The sequence below is a fragment of the Scardinius erythrophthalmus genome (genome assembly GCF_964197995.2).
Source record: "Scardinius erythrophthalmus genome assembly, chromosome: 22".
Taxonomy (NCBI): Eukaryota; Metazoa; Chordata; class Actinopteri; order Cypriniformes; family Leuciscidae; genus Scardinius; species Scardinius erythrophthalmus.
In genome coordinates, this window is record NC_138242.1 from 23,926,922 (window position 1) to 23,947,620 (window position 20,699).

Sequence of the window (20,699 nt, forward strand, 5' to 3'; positions counted from 1 at the left end):
TAGATTTGAATGCTGTTGTTACCTGGTTGTTACGCAGGTGGCGAAAGTGTTTTATGAATGACATGATTCATTGAACCGTTCACTCAACAGATTTGCTTAACACAGAGTAGTTTGTGACCAAAACAAGCGTTATTATACAGTACATATTAAGTCCGAGTCTTGTACTGATTCAAAACACTTGCTGATTTCGGAAACCGCATACTAACATAGATGCTACTCTTAAGAGCTGTCTGCTAGTATGCAGTTCCCAATTCAGCAACTGACTCGTTCAGGGCGTGTTTGTTCATTGAATGAAAGAGATAAGTCAGTCCACAAGAACGATTTGAATATGTAAACTGGATGATGTTCACCTTACAGGGTTCATGATTATCCCTCTTACATGCATCTATGTGTGCAAATCTCTGCAATCAGTTTCAAATGTTTGAAAATACATATTGTAACAACAAGGTAATAAAAGCTCACCATGATTACTCATCTCTGCATATGTAAATCTGTTGTGCAGTTTGACGTTGCCTAGTCAGAAGCGGCCTTGATTTGGCTCATATGTGCCTGTCATGGCCTTGTCAAACACTGGACCGCCAGAGGACCGTCCCTGACATCTTCTATTTAGTGGACATTTTCTGAAGACCTCGGGACTGGCCTACAGCTTGGTAAGACCACTTCTAGATATCAGTTCACCATAAATGCCTTGCTGGATAAATAAGCAAGGCTATATTTAGTTCTCTAAACGTAGAATGTCCTGAATAAAAGACTGAATTGTTAAATAGGTTATGACATATTTAGAATATTGTTTCTATATGGGCTGTACCTCTTTATAAGGTCTATCTATCTATCTATCTATCTATCTATCTATCTATCTATCTATCTATCTATCTATCTATCTATCTATCTATCTATCTATCTATCTATCTATCTATCTATATCCATCCATCCATCCATCCATCCATCCATCACATCCATCCATCCATCCATCTATCTATCTATCTACTTATTTCTGTTTAGTTCTCTAAACTTAGAATGTCCTGAAACAGACTGAATGGTTTAAATTGGTTATGAAATATTTCATATATGGTTTCTAAACCTGCTGTACCACTATATAAGGCCAGTGTGAGTCTTTTGCATAAATATAATATCTCACAGTATCAGAGTTTCAGAGGGTGGACATTTCCACCTACCCTGTCTCCTACGAAAGTGTCCTGTATTGGAAATCCTCATATTTGTGCGTAGAGGATCTCTAGAAGGGAAAGAGATGCCATGTGGCATTCTGTCTGCTCCTCTTAGTCATGCTCTAGTTGCCAAGGGTTAATGCGTCATTGTCACACTCAGCGGGTGATTTATGATGGTTTCGTGAAAAAGTGTGAATAAATATGTTTTATGCACGTGTGTGGGCTGTTTTAATTCAGGGTGTTTAGGCAACTCACAATCACATTCTCTCTACACCTTTCCCCTCTCTCTCTCTTTCAAAAGAGCTGCATAAATCAATAGTGAATGGGTAAACACGTCCTGATTTACTGCTTCATAAGTGGATGTACATTTCCCCAATAGAATCAATGACGTTTTGACACCCTTTTTGTCTCTCTCTATATATATTACTCGACTCTCTGGAATACTTGATTCTGATTGGTCAGTCGGCTAAATCTGTGTTATGTCGGGGCACTGTCAGTATATCTATCTATCCATCCATCCATTTGTCTATCTATACATCCGTCCGTTATAGTGCACATACTCTGGCATGTAGTGTGGTGACACTTTTGTGAGTTTGAATCCGGCTAGAGATGTTTCCTAATCCTATTTCAGTAATTTCCTGTCACTAGAAAAATGGCCACAAATAAAACAAAGGATTTGTACAATGATGTTGACACATCAACATAACCCTTTTTTTTTTTTTTTTTTTTTTTTTTGTGGGCGAGGTTAAGCTGTGCGATGTTGAGCACATTCTGTTTTGTACTGCAATACTGCTTAAGGATTGTGTCTTGAGGTCTGCCTCACTCGTACTGCACCTCGCAGTGACTCAGCAAGAGAAAGCAAAATTCTGCTTCTGGAAAAAAAAAACACTAATATGGAAATTCTTTTCCGTTAACAAACTGTGACCTTTTTATTCATCTGACTGAGACTTAAGGAGATGAGACAGAAGATGGATCTTGACATGTTTGGAAGACAGGACAGGACTGCAATGAGCTGGATTTAAGGCACTGTGCGCACTGATTCATTCATCCGAAAGGGTGGGAATAATCTTTCACACTAAGTCTCAGGAGGCTGGGCAGAGGTTTTGCAACAGAAGACAGAGTTTCACATGAGACTGCAACTATTTTTTCGGCGAAGAATCAGATTACACATGCTATTCTTGACTTTAGCTTATAAAAGAGGGCTTCATGTTGCGGCTGATGGGATGTTGAAGAATCAAAGAAATATATCTTGCAGATTAGAGGAGACGCTTGACAGTTTACTGTGAAAACAGGACACACCCCGAGGGAGTGCAGTTCACTCATACACACACTCCCTGAAAGCACTGCTTTCAATGCACAAATGGCGGCAGTCTCAGACTACCAGCGACACTATAATGTAAAAGACGAGGTAAAAGATGCCGTGTACTGTTTCCTCTGCACTGCAAAAAATTTTTTAGTTTTGTTTGTGTTACAGGAAATGTCCTTAAAATAACAGATTTACTTGAGAAGCAGAACTGTGGAGGATAATATTGTTTATGCTTATGTTGTGTGTGTGCAGCCGGACGGTGAAGACATGCAGTCTGACGAGGGTACGGAGTGGCTCATGGAGCTGCTCACCGACGTGCAGCTCCAGCAGTATTTTATGCGTATCCGTGACGACCTCAATGTCACACGTCTCTCACACTTTGACTATGTCAAAAATGAGGACCTTGAAAAGATCGGCATGGGCCGCCCAGGTGAGTGGGGTTGCATGTGTTTTAACTGTGTGAGAGGAGTTTTGAATGTTGGAAGAATTCATTAAATTATTATTCAATTATTTATTTTATTTGGGTACATATATAATATTATATTATATTATATTATATTATATTATATTATATTATATTATATTATATTATATTATATTATATTATATTATATTATATTATAATGTATTATAATGTATTATATTATTATATCTTATTATATATTTTTCATCCCTCTCTGGCTCCGCAGGTCAGAGACGGCTGTGGGAGGCAGTGAAAAGGAGAAGGGCCTTGTGCAAACGGAAGTCATGGATGAGCAAGGTATGGTGTGGATCCTGAGATGAAAAATGCCTATATTATATATATATATATACACACACATACATATATATATATATATATATATATACAGTATTTATATATATATATATATATATTAGTGTTATTTTAGTTTTATTATATTACAGGGTGATATGACTGGTTGCTCACTGACGCTAAGCAGGGCTGAGCCTGGTTAGTCCCTGCATCGGCCTCCTGGGAAAACCTAGTAGGTGCTGCTGGAAGAGGTGTTAGTGAGGCCAGCAGGGGGCGCTCACCCTGTGGTCTGTGTGGGTCCTAACACCCCAGTAGAGTTATGGGGACACCATAATGTCAAAAAGCACCGTCCTTCGGGATGAGACATTAAACCGAGGTCCTGACTCTCTGTGGTCATTTAAAATACCAGGATGGCTTTCGAAAAAGAGTAGGGGTGTAACATCGGCATTCTGGCAAAATTTGCCCTGTGGCCTCTGTCCATCTAGCCTGGCTCCACCCTCCTACAAACTTCTGCTCAATTTTCATTTTCATTTTTTTATTTTACAGTACGTCGTCTGGGTTTGCGGTATATTTGCGGTGCAGATCTATTGGCAGATCCAATAGTTTTAAACTTCAACAGAGTACCCGCCTTCAAGGAAGTTAACGCCTGTCAATGGGGAGTGGCCAGACTCTCTGTACAAATGAAATGTACGAAAGTCTGGTAGGACCAGGCTACTGTCCATCATGGCCTCCTAATAATCCCCATATATACTAATTGGTCTCCTATCTACCAATAAGCTGGTGTGTGGTGGGTGTTCTGGCGCAATATGGCTGCCATCGCATCATCCAGGTGGATGCAGCACATTGGTGGTGGTTGAGAAGATTCCCCCCTTCCATATGTAAAGCGCTTTGAGTACCCAGAAAAGCGCTATATACTATAAATATAACAAATTATTATTATTATTTTAATTTTTATTTCAATTTTTTGTATAATTTTATTATTATTTTTAAATTAGTGCTATTTTAAGTGTAATTATTTATTATAAAAAAACAACAAAAAAAACATTTATTTTATTTCAGCCTTATTTCAATTAACAGAAAAAAAATATATATATAACACACAAACACACAATATGTGTGTATATATATACATTAAGTACGTTGAGGAGATTCCTGAGGAGTGCTGAGAAAAGCGATATATAAATGTAATGAATTATTATTATTATTATTATATATATATGTTATATATATATACTGTGTGTGTGTGTGTGTGTGTGTGTGTGTGTGTGTGTGTGTGTGTGTGTGTGTGTGTGTATAGGGATAGATCACACAAAAATAAAAATTCTAATTCTGTCATCATTTACGCATCCCCATTTCATTGCAGACCTGTATGACTTTCTTTCTTCTGTGAAACACTGAAGGAGATTTTGAATAAGTCTTTTTTTCTCATAGCTGCATTTAAGCTTCACATAGTTTATCACTGATGTCTGCCAGGTTTATAAATGACACCTCTCACTGTGTGAAAAGCTACTGCATCTTGGAGTCAGAGGCAGGTGGAATCACCCTCAGCCGTAGTCTCTGTGCTTGGGCCAGCAGGTGTTCACCGGGAAGCGTCCTGACTCCGATTCCCAGACTCCAGCGGTGTTTCGCAGCTCATCCCCATCATCAGCTCAACCAGACGGTCAGCCAGCCGATCTCACCTGCCTCATCAGTGACAGAGACCTCACCCTCTACGAGAAACTGGGAGACGGCTCCTTCGGAGTGGTGAAACGTGGAGAATGGCAAGCCCCCTCTGGAAGAGTGGTAAGAGGGAAGGAAGATAAACATCACTAGTAATGATTAGGTATCCATATGCAAAATGAATATAATGCATAGAGTTTCTTCCTGTGCTGTAGCTGAGTGTGGCTGTAAAGTGCCTGAAGACAGACCTGTTGGACCAGCAGGGTGAAGGTCTAGATGACTTCATAAGGGAAGTTAACGCCATGCACTCCCTGGACCATCACAATCTCATTCGTCTATATGGTGTTGTCCTCACACACCCCATGAAGATGGTGAGGAATGAGAATTGAAGTACTAAAAATGGCATTCTGTGTCTTTAAAAAACAACTATGTTCCTATATAGTCTACCTTTATGGTATAGCAAACAAACCTAAACCAAATCAAACTGAACTACACTAATACTTTTACTTTGCAAGGACACATTAAATTGATCAAAAGTAAAGACTTTGACATTGTTACAAAAATATATTTCAAATAGATGTTCTTTTGAATGTTATATTCATCAAAGAATCCTGAAAAAAAAAAAATTATCAGGGTTTCCACAAAAATATTAAGCATCACAACATTGATAACAATAAGACTTGAGCACCAAATCAGCACATTACAATGATTTCTACAGGATCATGTGACTGAAGACAGGAGTAATGGCTGCTGAAAATGCAGCTTTGCCATCACAGGAATAAATCACAATTTAAAATATATTAAAATAGAAAAGTCATATTAAGTAGTAATAATATTACTGGCATTTTTGATCAAATAAATGCAACCTTGTTGAGCATTAGAGACCTTTTTTCAAAAACCTAAAAAAGTCTTACTGACCCCAACATTTGAAATTTAGAATTGTTAATGGTTTTCATTTTTGTGTGAACTACCCATCTTATTTGTGTTTCAGGTGACAGAACTTGCCCCATTGGGTGCTTTGTTGGACCGCCTGAGGAAGCGTCAGGGTCATATTTTGATAGCGGTTCTGTGCCACTACGCCGTTCAGATCTCCTGTGGCATGGCGTACCTTGAGTCCCGACGATTCATTCACAGAGACCTGGCTGCACGCAACATCCTTTTAGCCTCCAACGACCTTATCAAGATCGGTGACTTCGGCCTAATGAGGGCCTTGCCTAAAAACGATGATCATTACGTGATGCAGGAGCATCACAAAGTCCCTTTTGCCTGGTGAGAAGAGTTACAGACCACCATCTACTTTTTATTCATTCCCCCAGCCCATGTTGACAAGCCCTGTGCTTTGCAGGTGTGCTCCAGAGAGCCTGAAGACCCGTACCTTCTCCCATGCCAGTGATACCTGGATGTTTGGAGTAACATTGTGGGAAATGTTCACTCATGGGCAAGAACCATGGGTTGGACTCAATGGTAGTCAGGTATACACTCATACCTGACTCTAAACACTTTTTTCTGTAAGTAAAGTTGGTGTGACATCTGTGTGTCCTTTTGCATAGATTCTCCATAAGATCGATAGAGAGGGAGAGAGGCTTATCAAACCAGAGGACTGTCCGCAGGACATTTATAACGTCATGCTGCAGTCCTGGTCGCCCAAACCCGAGGACAGGCCGACATTTGTGTCCCTCAGGGACTTCCTTGTGGAGGTAAGGTCTCGAATAGCAACATCAGAAGGTGATTATACTGGTTGGAATGTCCTTGTATCAAATTATTTTTATTGAATTGCACATACACCAGAATGTCAATTTAATTATTGGTTGTTTTAATTGATGAAGTCTCTCTAACTCACTTATAGACAATGCCCACTGACATGAGGGCACTGCAGGACTTTGATGAACCAGACAAACTTAAAATTCATGCCAATGACATCATCACTATCATTGAGGGCAGGTGAGCATGCATTTTAGAGTGTTTTGAGGGCTGGTGAGGACGTGTTTTAGAGTTTAGAGTATTTTAGAGCCAGGTTTGAGTAACCACTGTATTATGTGGTCGCTGTTAACCTATGGCCCAGGAAAGAAAGCATTTTAAGGTATGCCAAAGTCAGAATTTGATCAATAGATTTAATAATCATTAAATTAACTGTAATTACTTTATTCTTGACAGTCCTAGTTTTTCACCATTTATGCTAATGAGATGAATGTTTCACAAAGCAGCCTTGCTTTCTTTGAAAAAAAATTGTGTATTTATTCTAGTTCTTTGAGTCTGTTTTAACAGCCTAATTTCTGTGCTGCAGAGCAGAGAACTATTGGTGGAGAGGTCAGAACAGACAGACTCTGAAGGTGGGACAGTTCCCGAGGAATGTGGTGACCTCTGTGGCTGGTCTGTCTGCTCACGACATCAGCCGACCTCTCAAGCACAGTTTCATCCACACAGGCCATGGAGACACAGACCCACACCGAAGTTGGGGCGCCCCTGACAAGATCGATGAGTAATATTCCATGACCATGCACGACTGACCTCTTGTTAGCAGACTCTATGGATTTTTTTCTCTCTTAGGGAACAGACCACTTTACTTATGTTCACCACTAGAGAGCAGCAATATATTATTTTAACTCAGTAATTCTTAACCTTTTTTACTCCAAAGCCTTGCTATTTCTGGGAATTCTGCTGTAATTATAATAAAGTTTATTGCTTTTAAACTATTTTAATGGAAAATTTGAATATTGATATATTACATTTTATTTAACCTCGATTCATTTTGTGATTTCAAAAATGTCAAGAACTGTATGATACAGTGGCCGAAAGAGCTCAATGCGCTGAAACTGAAAAATAAAACACATGCAAATAGAAAAAAACAGCAAATGAGGAAAACATCGTCATCAGTTTAACAACACATGTGCTCCAAACACTCACAATACAACCAAATACAGAAACGCACTGCAAATGCTCACAACGGACATACGATCAGGATGTTAAAATAAACAAAAAACTCACCTTTAAGGTCATCGTCAACACCACTTACAAGTAGACATTGAACAATAAGCAGGTTTGACACTTCTTGTTAGTATTTGCAGCGCGTTTATGTATTTGGTTGCGTTGTGAGATTTGCTTCACATGTGTTGTCAAACTGATGAAGATGTTTTATTTAGTTATTTACCCAATGTGCTTTGTGTTCAGTCTGTACCTTGGTAACCCTATGGATCCTCCAGATGTTCTTGGGATGGATTCAAATGCGGCCAAGCCCACTAAACTTCCAAACCGGGCTAAAAGTAAGCAATTGCTTGATCTTGTTGAGCTGGGCTGTTCTGCTCTTCTTCAAATTCACCACTTCTCTCTGTCTTCTTTTATTTCTGATCTTTTCTTACTGTTGTGTCAGAACAACCTCCTCCCAGACCTCCTAAACCAGCAGTTCTTCTTAAGAGTAAGAACCATTTCTTTTCTTCTAAGAATCACATGACAAAACCAATTTTCCTAAAGTTTTGCCTTATGACTTGTTCCCAGAACCATTTTACGACTCTGTGCTGGACAATGATGATGATCTGATAGTGACGGGTGTGAAGAAACTCTCGCTTAAGACTCCCACGTACCTGGGTTTACGCCCCTGGCCTTGGGAAAGCACTAGGCCGAGTGACCGCCTTTGCGAAGTCTCACTCATTGACTTTGGAGACGATAGTTTCAGCTCTACATCACCCTCACCCATTACCGAGACGCCCAACCCCAGCACAGCGAAACCACCCTTATCCTACGCCGCATCTATCTTAGATATGGCGCCACCGCAGAGCCCCAATCGAGCCCTGCCCAACCCCATGCACCCTACTCCTGTGGTGGATTGGGATATGCGGCCCCTACCTTCTCTTCCGGCATATGACGAAGTGGCCTTGGAGTGTGCTGAGCAGGAAGACATGGAAGTGAGCTCCATAAATGCGTCTGCGGTGCAGGAAGACACTGTACCTGAACAGACACAATCAGAGGATGACATTAAAGTCGATGGTAAATGCAATGTGGAGGACAACCTCTTTCTACCATTCAAGCTTGGTGAGGAATCCCACTCGTTTTCGCAATCAGCAGACATCTTCAAGGAGCTACAAAGGGAGGTGATGGTGAAGCTTCGGGTCCCTCCGACCGGACGTTCCCTACCTTCTTCACCCCTCCCGACTCCTTCAGCTCTCGCCCCGCACCGACAGATCATCCTGCCCTCCTCCTATGAGGACAGGCCTCAAATTCCTCCAAGAATCCCAATCCCACCCATGCGGCCCTCTAAGCGGGCAGGAATATATGGCAGCAGACTGTCGGTTTCTCTTGGAGACCAAGAAGACGTGAGCCGCTGTCCGCCTCAGATACCCCCAAGGGATCACGCTCTTTCTCAGCCCAACTCTCGGGCACCGAGCCCTATGGTGCCGCAAGGCGGCTCCCCTCAACAGAGATCCAGCCTCTGTTGCGTCGGATCATTGGGCTCCTGCCTATCCCCGTCGTCATATTCCTCTGCGCCATCCAGCTCCTCCATCACATCATCTACGTCAACCGCCACCACTGCAAGTTCTCAGTACGGATCTACTGAAGTGGGCCAGACTCCGGCTAAGAGTCCCTGCATCCTCCCTATCGTGTATGGTGGCGTGAAGGCCAGCAGCACTCATTACTACTTGCTACCTGAGAAACCGGCATACCTGGACAAGTACGAGAGGTTCTTGAAGGACTCAGAGGGAAACAATGAGAAAAAAAACACAAATATGGCCACTGTGAGGCCTATGGTTCAACAGCAAGTCAACAAGCCCAGTTCTTCCCCCGGCCACGCTAGTAACAGCGGGACTTCCAACAGTCTGGCCTGGCCGAGCAGCACCCAAGCAGGTGTCTACAACCGTGTCACGATACAACAAGTAAGCAATTTTTCACCAGAGACTCTCATCATTGGCTACTCAATGATGTCATGGTGTTTTGAGATGACTGATTGGTTGTTTCTGTAGGTGCAGGAGGCGGTGCATGGAGTGACTGTAGAGGAGTGTCAAACGGCCCTTCAGACACACAGCTGGAACTTTCAGGAGGCCGTCAAATATCTGAAGGTATCTGTGTGCTTCATTTCAGACACAAAAGAGAGATCTTTGAAGCATTTACACAGATGACTGTTTCCTGATGTAGGTGGAGCAGTTGTTCCGACTGGGTTTGAAGGCTCGGCCTGAATGCGTAGAAGCTCTGGAGAGATGTGGCTGGAATCTGGAGCAGGCCAGCACTCAAATGCTGGACTCCTATGGTCCATCTAGACATAGGTAGTATAACTATATGATTATTAAAGGAATAGTTCACCCAAAAATAAAAATTTACTCTAAACCTGTATGACTTTTTTTCCTCAGTGAATTTTTTTTTTTTTTTCAATACATTTATGTCCATACAATGAAAATCATTGGGGTCCAGCGTTGTTTTGGACCCCACTGATATTCATTATATGGAGGGTAAAATTTTTTTAAAAATTCTTTAAATGTCGTCTTTTGTGTTACACAGAAAAATAAAGTAAAGAAGAATAGAACATATATTCAACATATCTCTCTGATTTGTCTCAGGTTCTAATGGCAGGAAAAGGAAGAACAGAGCTGATCTCCGTTCCAGCGAAGCAAAGCCAATGAGAATCGATCCAATGAGAATTCAGCTCTTTGACTGTTTACCAGTTATACAATAGATGTTTGCTAATAGATTATGCAGGTCACTTGAATATTCATTGCTTAACTGCTTATAATCAATACAAGAAAAATGCAAAATTCACTTACTTGAAGTACAACAAGTGCAATGTGAACAGTTAAAAGTGAACCATGTACATCAGATTGTGTTTGTATATTTTGCTTAAGTTTTAAAATAGAGAAAAGTTTGCTTTTCACTGCATCAAATGTGACTTTACCCTACTGCATTCAGCCTGTGAAATGTTTGTGGTTTATTTATTCCGAATATTTTATGCAGGGGTGTAGGAACCATCTGAAAAGTGGGGACATAATTTAAATCTTATCAGCACTGCTCAATATTAATTGAGCGATGTGAGTTGTAATGGTTGCTACGTCTCCTAATTTAATGTAAAGACATTGCAGGGTATACTGGTCAGACATTATAAGCTTTTTAATGGATGTATAGACCATTATGAATGGATGTATAGACCATTAAGGTGCAGTCGCATTTACTGTTGTTCTGCGAATTTTTGTGTAAGAAGTCCGTCATTTCAATAGGAATTGAAATCCATGTGATCAGCAATTTCGTGTGAGAGTAAAAGATTTCCCCACACAGATTCCTCAAAGGGTTCAAGGTCACATGGCGAATGACCAACTTGGTTTGAAAGTGACTTCTGTGTAAGCTGTGCTTCATACATCGCTACATTATTGACAATGGACGATGGACTTTTTCCTGTGAAATTTCATGATAATATGACCTCACCTTTATGCATTATTTTTACGCTCATACTTCGGTTAACTCTCATTCATGATGTTGCATGCAGTATATAGGCCTTGTTGCTATAATCAGCTTATACTAGTTTTTCATTAGTTTTATTCAATTCTGTGGTGGTAAAATTAGTCGCCGCCTAAGACTGCACAGCCACAGATCACCCACAGTTGGTCTTTTTTTTTTTTTTTCATACCTCTATTATTGTGGTTTAATCTATTTTAGATAACCCACGATTAAAACAATCAAACTGTGGTCGAACTGAGAATGTTCATCCCTCATGTCAAAAGTCTGGCTAGACAAGACTATTTTAGAATAAACCCATTTTTTATGTGCCATGATGGCTGCAGACAATACTGTAAATGCACTTAGTGTATTCTTAATTCATCAGTTTCTTGTTAGTTTTGTTGGTCTTTATTGTCTTTATCACGGGACTAGTTGTTCTCAGTTGCTGATTTAGCTATTATGAGAATATCATCATTTTTCATTTACTTTAGGTAAGTGGAACTCTGCTTTGAACTTTGCATTTTGTGATTTTGCTCAGGTTCATATATCACAGAAACAGCACTTAGTCTCTGTATGAAGATTAGGAGAAGTTTGTATTAATGAAATGATCTTAACTGGAACTGAATAACAGCTTTTTATGTGCATTTTTCTTCTGTCAGAACATGTCGACCGTGCATCAATCACACACATACGTCTTACTAAGCAAATTGAGGCTTTTGCTCTGTGCTTGTGTGCTCTGTAATTTCCATCTGCCTCCTTTACAGATTCTCAGTATTCTAGTTATGTTTTACCTGCACTGGTTTTGTGTTCATGTCTTTGCAATTGTTGTTCAGTTTTTGGAATATAGCCTGTGTCAGTGCTCACCTTATGTAGGTTGCCTCCCACTTTTTCTGAATTGGGTGGCAGAATGCTGGGCTTACTGTAAAAGCTTTATAAATGTGTATTCTATAATTATCTATATGTATTTTTGTAATGAAGTATATATTTAAAACTGGTGTGAATGAGGTTTCATTATTTGATCAGCCTTTTTGAGTTTGAAGTATTATGGCAACTATTCACAGATATAATCACAGATTATACAGAACGCAAGTTCCAAGAGGCAGGGCTGCACCATAGGGCCCACTGACCCTGGAAGTGGAGCTGCACCATGGGGCCCACTGACCCTGAAGTGGAGCTGCACCATGGGGCCCACTGACCCTGAAGTGGAGCTGCACCATGGGGCCCACTGACCCTGGAAGTGGAGCTGCACCATGGGGCCCACTGACCCTGAAGTGGAGCTGCACCATGGGGCCCACTGACCCTGGAAGTGGAGCTGTGCCTTACAGAACATCTACTGAATTTCAAAATGTACAGGACATGGTGCTGTCTAATGAATATAAATATATTTCTAGAATATAATGAAATACATAAAATAGTACAAATTAATGAATATTTATTTTGCTGTTATGTTGTTAGTTTGTCAGGCATCAAAAGATATTTGAAATATGGATGCTGATACTTTGACGATTTCTCTAAAGCTTTATTTCTCTAATCCACCATTAGATGTCAGTGCTGTGCTAAAGAATGCATTGCTTTCAAAGTTACTTGTATCATATTTCATATTCCCCAGACATGAATTTATTCTCTATTAAACTAATAGCACTTCTAGAGCAAACTTGACAAATAACCACAGGTTTTAAGGGGTCCATTCCAGTTGTCTATATATATATATATATATATATATATATATATATATATATATATATATATATATATATGAGGTTTGTTTTTGGATAGCCAGTAAAGTTTTCTAAATGGAAATAGAACATTAGTTTTTGGTTTGTAGAATGTATATTCCACATATTCTAATTTATGGTAATGTGCCCCTAGCGTTATGCTAATGCTATTTTAATATTCCTCTAACATTATTCCAACATTCCCAGAACATCATTCTATGTATGGATGCCCATAATCATTATACAAACCATATCTTGTTTTTATTTATTGTTTAATTATTCAAAAATAATCTGAGCACATCAACCATCATAATGGAAGATTAAATAAGATTAAATTGGTCCACTATGATTTACTATATTTCACAGGGTACCCTAATAACCATGTAATTACACTTTAGTAACAAATGTATAATTACATTGTAATAAACATATACTAACACTGTACCAAATGTATAATTAATCACAATGTAATAAACATATAATTACACTGTAGTAACACACGTATAATTACAATGTAGTAACAAATGTTTAATTACACTGTAACAAACATATAATTACACTGTAGTAAAAAAATTACAGTGTAATAAATGTATAATTACACTGTAACAAACGTATAATTACATATTTAATAGCTATGTTGTGGTTTTTTAACCCTAATATTATAGTGGACCAAGTTAGAGGGTTCCCTGTATAGTTTGCAGAATTCTTTGGGAGAGATTTGTTTTCCTTAAGAAAAATCAAACTATCGGCTAATATCATTCTAAGTCCGCATTGGCGGAGAAATTTCGTATCGGTGCATAATTATAAGTAATTATTCAAGAAGGAGATCGATTAACAAATGTTAGTCAGCCAGTAAAACGAAATGACCATTCATTTTTAAATTACGCAAGTGCATGGCTTTCTGTGGAAGACATGAGAAAGATCAGAGGCGTGCAGTAAATTAAGATAGAAACAAACCCACTAATTTATGATTTCTGTGCTTTTCACACTATGCTTAACACTGGCTTAATAATTTAGCTATAAAGTTGGATTTATCTGATCATTATAGTGCGTTTTTGTAACGATGATAGTTGAATCCATATGGCAGTGTTTAGTACTCAGGAGATAGTCCCCTCTGGCGTGTGGAGGAATGGATAGCGGATGCAGATGTTACAGTTTTGGGTCTCTCTTTATATTAAGTGGCTTTAAGTACTTACATTGAAATTAATAATTTGATACAATGTACTTACTGTGTAACTACATGTTTTTACATTGTACTTACATTTTAAAATTTCCTGCATGTAATTACAGCTGTAATTAATTTATGTAATTACATTTGTAATTACACAGTTGACCCTTCCCTTACACCTTAAACCTACCCAATCCACCACACCTGTCCCTAACCTTACCCATATCACACCTCAATAGCAGCAAAAGTGTTTTACAATACAACATGAACACAATAAGTATATTGTGCTTATTTTTTTATGTAAGTACATAGTACTTAACGCCACTTAATATAAAGTGGGACCCAGTTTTGATTGATCTCATTTCAACATAAATGCTAGATCATTTTAGAGCTCTGTATAGGTCATTACACAAAAGCATCTGCAATGTTTTATTAGGAAGTTTTTTATTTTTTTAAGGTTTGTTTTGGTCTTAATTGAAATAGAATGTTAGTTTTTGGTTTGTACAACGTATTTCTAACGTTATTTTAATAGTACTTTAACGTTATTCCAACGTTCCCCTAATGTTATTCTAATCTTTCCATAATGTTATTCTAACGTTCCCTTAACATTATTCTAACGATTTCCTAATGTTATTTATACGTTCCCCTTATGTTATTCTAACATTCCCTTAACATTATTCTAACGATCTCCTAATGTTAGTCTTACGTTCCCCTTACGTTATTCTAGCATTCCCTTAACATTATTCTAACGATCTCCTAATGTTAGTCTTACGTTCCCCTTACGTTATTCTAGCATTCCCTTAACATTATTCTAACGATCTCCTAATGTTAGTCTTACATTCCCCTTACGTTATTCTAACATTCCCTTAACATTATTCTAACACTATTTTAACGTTCCTCGAATATTTTCCCAATGTTCCCCAATATTTTCTAACGTTCCCCTAATGTTATGCTAATGTTCCCAGAAGGTCATTACACAAATAGGTCATTACAAAAAAAAACATTTAAATGGAAGGTTTTTACATCGTTATTAAATAATAACCTAAAAATATCCATTAGTGAACATTCTGTATACAGTATGTTATTTCTAGGTTATTTAATAATAACTACCCAGCGTTCTGGGAATGCCATTTTATGGTTGCAAAATAACGACTTAAAAATTACCATTAGAGAACGTTCTGAATAAGTTATATTATAGGTTATTTAAAAATAATCTCCCTGCAACGTTGGTTGCAAAAAATAAAACCTAAAAAGAACCGCTCAAAAAAACACGCTTAATCTCGATAAAGCTGTTTTAATACTCAACAGGCGAGTATTATTGAACAGATAAATTGCCAAATATGCAGCTCTCTAACTGTTCATTGTAAAGCACAATGAAGGGTCATTTCATTATGGTTGTTGTATAGCGCTGTCCTGGATTTTTTTTTTTTTTTCAAGTATACCATGTCTATTAATAGGGTATAGGTGTCACATGCCTGTCCTGTCTTGTGCTGCACATGGGTGTTTTGTTATTTTGGGCCACGTGCTCGTGTCTATTGTCTAGCCCCTCCCATCTTGTTATCTGATTATTGGTTAATTTGTCCCACCTGTCTTTCTCGTTACCCTCCTTTGTTTGTTCCCCTATTTAGCCTCCTTGTGTTTGTAGTCTTGTGCTGGTTCGTTTGTCCGAGTTTCTCGTTCCTGGAGTTCCTTAGTTTTGAGTTGTACCTTGTCACTAATAAATCTCCTCTGCATTTGTATCCTCGTCTCTCGTTCACTGTTCCGTGACAATAGGCAGCTGCATTAACATTGAGATCCTTTCCATCTAAATTGGTTAGATCTCTTAAGCCTATTAGTGAATGTTTTATGAGCAAGCAGAACTCTCATTCTGTTAGTTTAGTGTGAGTTCACTGTGGTCTAAAATGTCTCTAATATTGGTCAGTTATATCACAAACATCATGTAGAAGTTCATATTTTATTTCCATCAACAAAGTATTTCAAAAATGTTTCAAACTAAGTTTCCTTGTTTATTTAGAATTCTTTTCAGTCTGGATGCATTCAGATTCTGGTATTGGTTTAGTGTCTCCTTTTCACTTCTTAACCTCTATTTATTTTCCCCTTGAAAAGACTTAACACATCCTGAAACACAGAGAGCAATATGTCAATGCAATCAGTTTGATTACTGGTGTGATTAAAGCCAGGTGATTCCACACCTCAGCTGGCGAGATGGCTAGTTCACATGTACAGGAACCTGGCCATGTGCCAGTTCTCTGCTAACACAAGGTCAGGCCACAGTGCATGATATTGGCATTATAATATCATATGATCAGTGTATGTGAATAGCAAATAACGACACCACTCACCATTTCTCCAGTATAACAATTCCATGCTGAGTCCAGAACACAACTGTACAGCACAAACAGTTTGCTAACAAATCCTGCAGTATCCACGTTTTTCAAACAGTAAGTATAACAGGATATTTATGAATGTTTTTAATTTTAGTCGATGTTCAGACATCAGGACAAGTAGTACAACCTAAGCTAAGCTAATATCTGGAGAAGTTTGTCGTTAATTTTATCGTGCTCAATGAAAATGCAAAACTAAATTAAAATGATATTTTCTCCTGGTTAAGATTGTTTTATTTATGTAAGTACATTTGGGATGTGGTGTGTTTATGGTAAATTATACAGTTTTGTCTAATCAATTATGTTTCTTACCTTATTTTTTACATTTATTTCTACCAACAGATGATATAAGAACAAGACATGTTGCAGTTAAGCTATGATCATGCTTAGTGATAGAATTTATGGATTCCATTCCATTCCATTCCACTAAGTTATAAACTACACTTATTTGTTGGTCTGATATCAATACTCAGTCAATACTGAGATGCTAGTCATGGTCGGCAGGCTTTCAGCTTAATCAATATATTAGAGGGGCCTATACGCAGGTGTGAGCTTTGTCTCTTGGAGTTTTCTTCTGTTTCAGGGGCTGATTGGTTAATTGAATCCATGGTATTTTGATTTGTTAGATGTTACTCCAAGCACAAAACCAGTTATACTTAGATTCAGACTGGATTGATTAGACTAGCCATCTGCTTTTTTTCTATAGCATTTGCAAACAAATGCATGTATTACTTTAAAGTACACTAAAAAGGGAGTGTGTCTCAACTAGCCATGTGACTTGTCACACTAATGCTGGTAAAGTTTTTTAATTAGAAGGTGCCACTGACACCTGCTTTGCTGTCCTGGAGGTGTTGGTGTGAATGTGTGTGTTTGGTTGGGAAGGACAATTTGCAAAGACATCTGTGCAGCTGAATGTGAATACACTCCTGGCTTCATAGGTCTTATCTTCATCCCTTTCTCTTTCGCTGCAGGTATTTTCAGGCATCTTGCAACTCAATGTCACGAGAAGACATAACTATTTTACGAGGTGGCGATTTAATCTTTAGAGAAACCTTTTTTAGAAAAAAAGTAAACAAGAAGGTCCACTTCAAATCCTTAAACCTAGCCATCTGTGGAGAGTCAGTAGATTGTACAAAACGTTATATTACATTTATTGATTTAGATAAAATACTGTAGAATTTTACTATCACCCATTTATAGGTTATTGGATAAAATATATCGGATGTCACCTTAAATTTGCTAGTTCATTATTTTGTTTAATTTTATTTCACTATTTGTAAATGGATTATTTTATTTGGGGGGAACATATGTTAAACAATAATAATCTTTTTAAGAAAAAAAAAATCATAATTTTTTTTTGTCTTATTCAAAGTTTTATATATATTTGTGTAAAGGTTATATTGTGCCCCTGCCCCTTTAAGGCTGGGAAAAGAAAAAAGGAGAAAAGTTAGTTGTGTGTGAGTTAGGTGGCTGTTCGTGCTGTTATGCCGATGCTTCTGATTAAAGAAGAAACGTTAATTATCACCATTGTAACCTGAAGGGGATGGATTTTGGAATCAACTGCTGCTTAAATATATGTAATGATGAGTGATTATAATCAAGGTATTAATCAATATTTTTCCTTCTAAATATCACATGAGTTGAATGACTTCTCTAGGCTTGTGAGATTTTACTTTGTTTTAGAAGTTACCAGTGTGATTACTGAATTGTTCTTTTCATGTATTCTCTAATGTCTGTATTTGATATAAATGCAGTGCTTGCTTATTTAGCCCAGCTTCCAGAAATGAAATATGGAAAGATGTTTTGTTTGAGAAAGGTCTTTGACATGATATTGTGTCAATACATACATCTGTTTTTCTACCCTGACGACTATAAGTCACAGGTTCATTGAAGTCTATAGTTTAAGGGACCATTTCTCAGTTAAAGCCTTACTTTCCAGTTAGACTAAAGTGTCCTATCCTTAAGAGAAAGAACGTATTATCTTGATGTTTTGAGAAAACCCTCCTGTTAATAGTTAAAGCCTGGCCAAATCCAATCTTGAGGAAGCTGTGTGTAGGTGTGTGTGTTAGTCTTCTTGGTTACAGGTTGAGGAACCACTGGCATTATTGGAGATTGACTGAGTTGTTGTTCTGGACATGCTGGCGCCCAGCAACCCAAATCTGCGACCTGAAAGGTCACGACGTGCCTAACTTCAGGGTCCGAGTGTCAGCGGCATAATCGATGGAGATATGCTTCAGTCTATCAGTATATGTGTGGAAAATTACTATGTTTATCTATTTCTTAGCCAATCAGAAACTGCAACCTGAAGCAAGGACGTATTAGACCTTGGTGAAGGGTATAACTGCTGTGATCTTTGTAACTGTAAGCGGAGCGGCCTACGAACTCCCGTGTGAGTCTTGAAGCTGACTTCTGCTGATGAACCTGCAAACTATTTTCAGTAAAACTTCTTCAGTTTATTATAATTCTGACTCCGGGTCCTCATTCAAACATCTGGTCCTTGGGTCCTAAACTGTTACCTCCTAACAAACCCATTTTATTTATGTTACCCACGGTGAAGAGACTGGAGTAATCTCCGATACGGCATCAAGAAATAAGGGTCACAACTATATAGGCCAGAATTTTAATATTGTTGCATCCTAGTTAACTCTGTCCACGAAGTTGTGTGTCTAAAGTCTCCCCCTTTAAGTTATACCGCCATTATAGCCATCAAGATTAATATTTGGGGAGTTTATATATTTTTTTCTTATTATTTTTTATATTAATTAAGATTTGAAGGACATTTTAGTTTACATTTGCATCACAACCCATTTTGATTCCTTTATTGGGTCTCCCCTTGATGTCCAATGTAAAGCTCTAAAGCAAAACCAATTGAGAAGCACTGATCAAGAATATTAGAAAGCATCAGAGTGAACCGTGCAATCACATTTCCATTCAGTAATTCCTTTGTTTACTAAAACCATGTGGCGCATAAAGCTCAGACTATTGAAAATATTGAAATGGCCCTGATACATATTACTGTAATAATTCAAACTGGAATTGAAGCTTTAGGAGACCAAAGACGTTTCTTTAAACTATTATTGAAAAGCCCCACTGCGTTCAAGTAATATCCGATGACTCCTGTTCTTGCTGAGATTAGACATTAGAAGTGATGCTACAGGTCAGATTTGTGTTTGCTGTAGTCCGGCTTCTGGCTTCTGCTATCACAGAAACATCTAAGACAGCTGATCCAGATCGATAACACTCCTGTTGTAAGCAAAGCTGCTGTGCTTCCCATGAGTTGCCCTGGTATATCAAGGCAGCTGGTGATACTTCAAATCTTTATATACAGGTTTTTTTTTTAATCATTTTCTAAATCTCAGGAGGAAGATGACACAGTTGGATAAACTAAAAGGTGTGCATCTGCAAAGGCTGTGTGTTCGTTATTACCAAGAGACCCGAAAGTGCTGTCTGCAGTGGTTGTTTGTCCATACAGAAAAAGGGGACATATTCCCAGTCTTATTGTCTTGTGTTTGCTGGAGCATTAAAAGCTGTGTTGGAGACCTAAATGTCCTGTGACTCATTGCCGAACCTGAGTATATTGATCCCATCACACTCAGATGATGTCTGGCTCTTCCCCGGGCCCCAAAAAGGTTCATTCAAAGGTGTTAAACCCAAGGGCTACAAGATAGATAATGTGCTATTCAAAGGAATATTCCAAGGTAATTGCGTAAACTGAGTAGCGCCCTGAAATGAAAGATCTTTGCTGAAACCAAAAACACACTAGGCCAAAAACTGAAACTATTTTGTATAATATCATAATCATAAATGTGATTAAACCAGGATATCAAATACGTTTTCTCTTTGTCACTGTTTCTGTTATATTTCTGACATAAAAATTCACCCTATCACCCTTTTTTATTAGTTTTTACTTTTTTTACAAATTTTTTATGGAAATGTCAACTTGATCTTCTGGTTCGAGAAATGTCATAACTGACTGGTGACTGCAAACTCGCATTCAGATCTGCCTCCATCCAATCAACAATCAATGGATAGAACAATCAATGGATAGAAGTCCCTGCCCTATATTTTTTTCTTTTTTTAGTATTTCGTTTCACTTGGCTGTAAGTCACAATAATGAAGACAAGATCTGTTGCTAC

General features: G+C 38.3%; 1 protein-coding gene across 1 annotated transcript; it reads left to right on the forward strand.

Moving 5' to 3' along the window:
- The first annotated feature begins 2,445 nt into the window (after positions 1-2,445).
- Positions 2,446-12,291, forward strand: tnk2a (tyrosine kinase, non-receptor, 2a). The gene is made up of 16 exons (XM_081352055.1): positions 2,446-2,574; positions 2,725-2,902; positions 3,162-3,232; positions 4,802-5,008; positions 5,101-5,256; positions 5,877-6,154; positions 6,231-6,357; positions 6,436-6,582; positions 6,732-6,826; positions 7,170-7,364; positions 8,054-8,145; positions 8,253-8,297; positions 8,378-9,750; positions 9,838-9,933; positions 10,010-10,137; positions 10,429-12,291. The coding sequence occupies exons 1-16, from the start codon at positions 2,527-2,529 to the stop codon at positions 10,433-10,435; spliced, it is 3,243 nt and encodes a 1,080-aa protein (XP_081208181.1). The 5' UTR covers positions 2,446-2,526; the 3' UTR covers positions 10,436-12,291.
- The last annotated feature ends 8,408 nt before the right edge of the window (positions 12,292-20,699 follow it).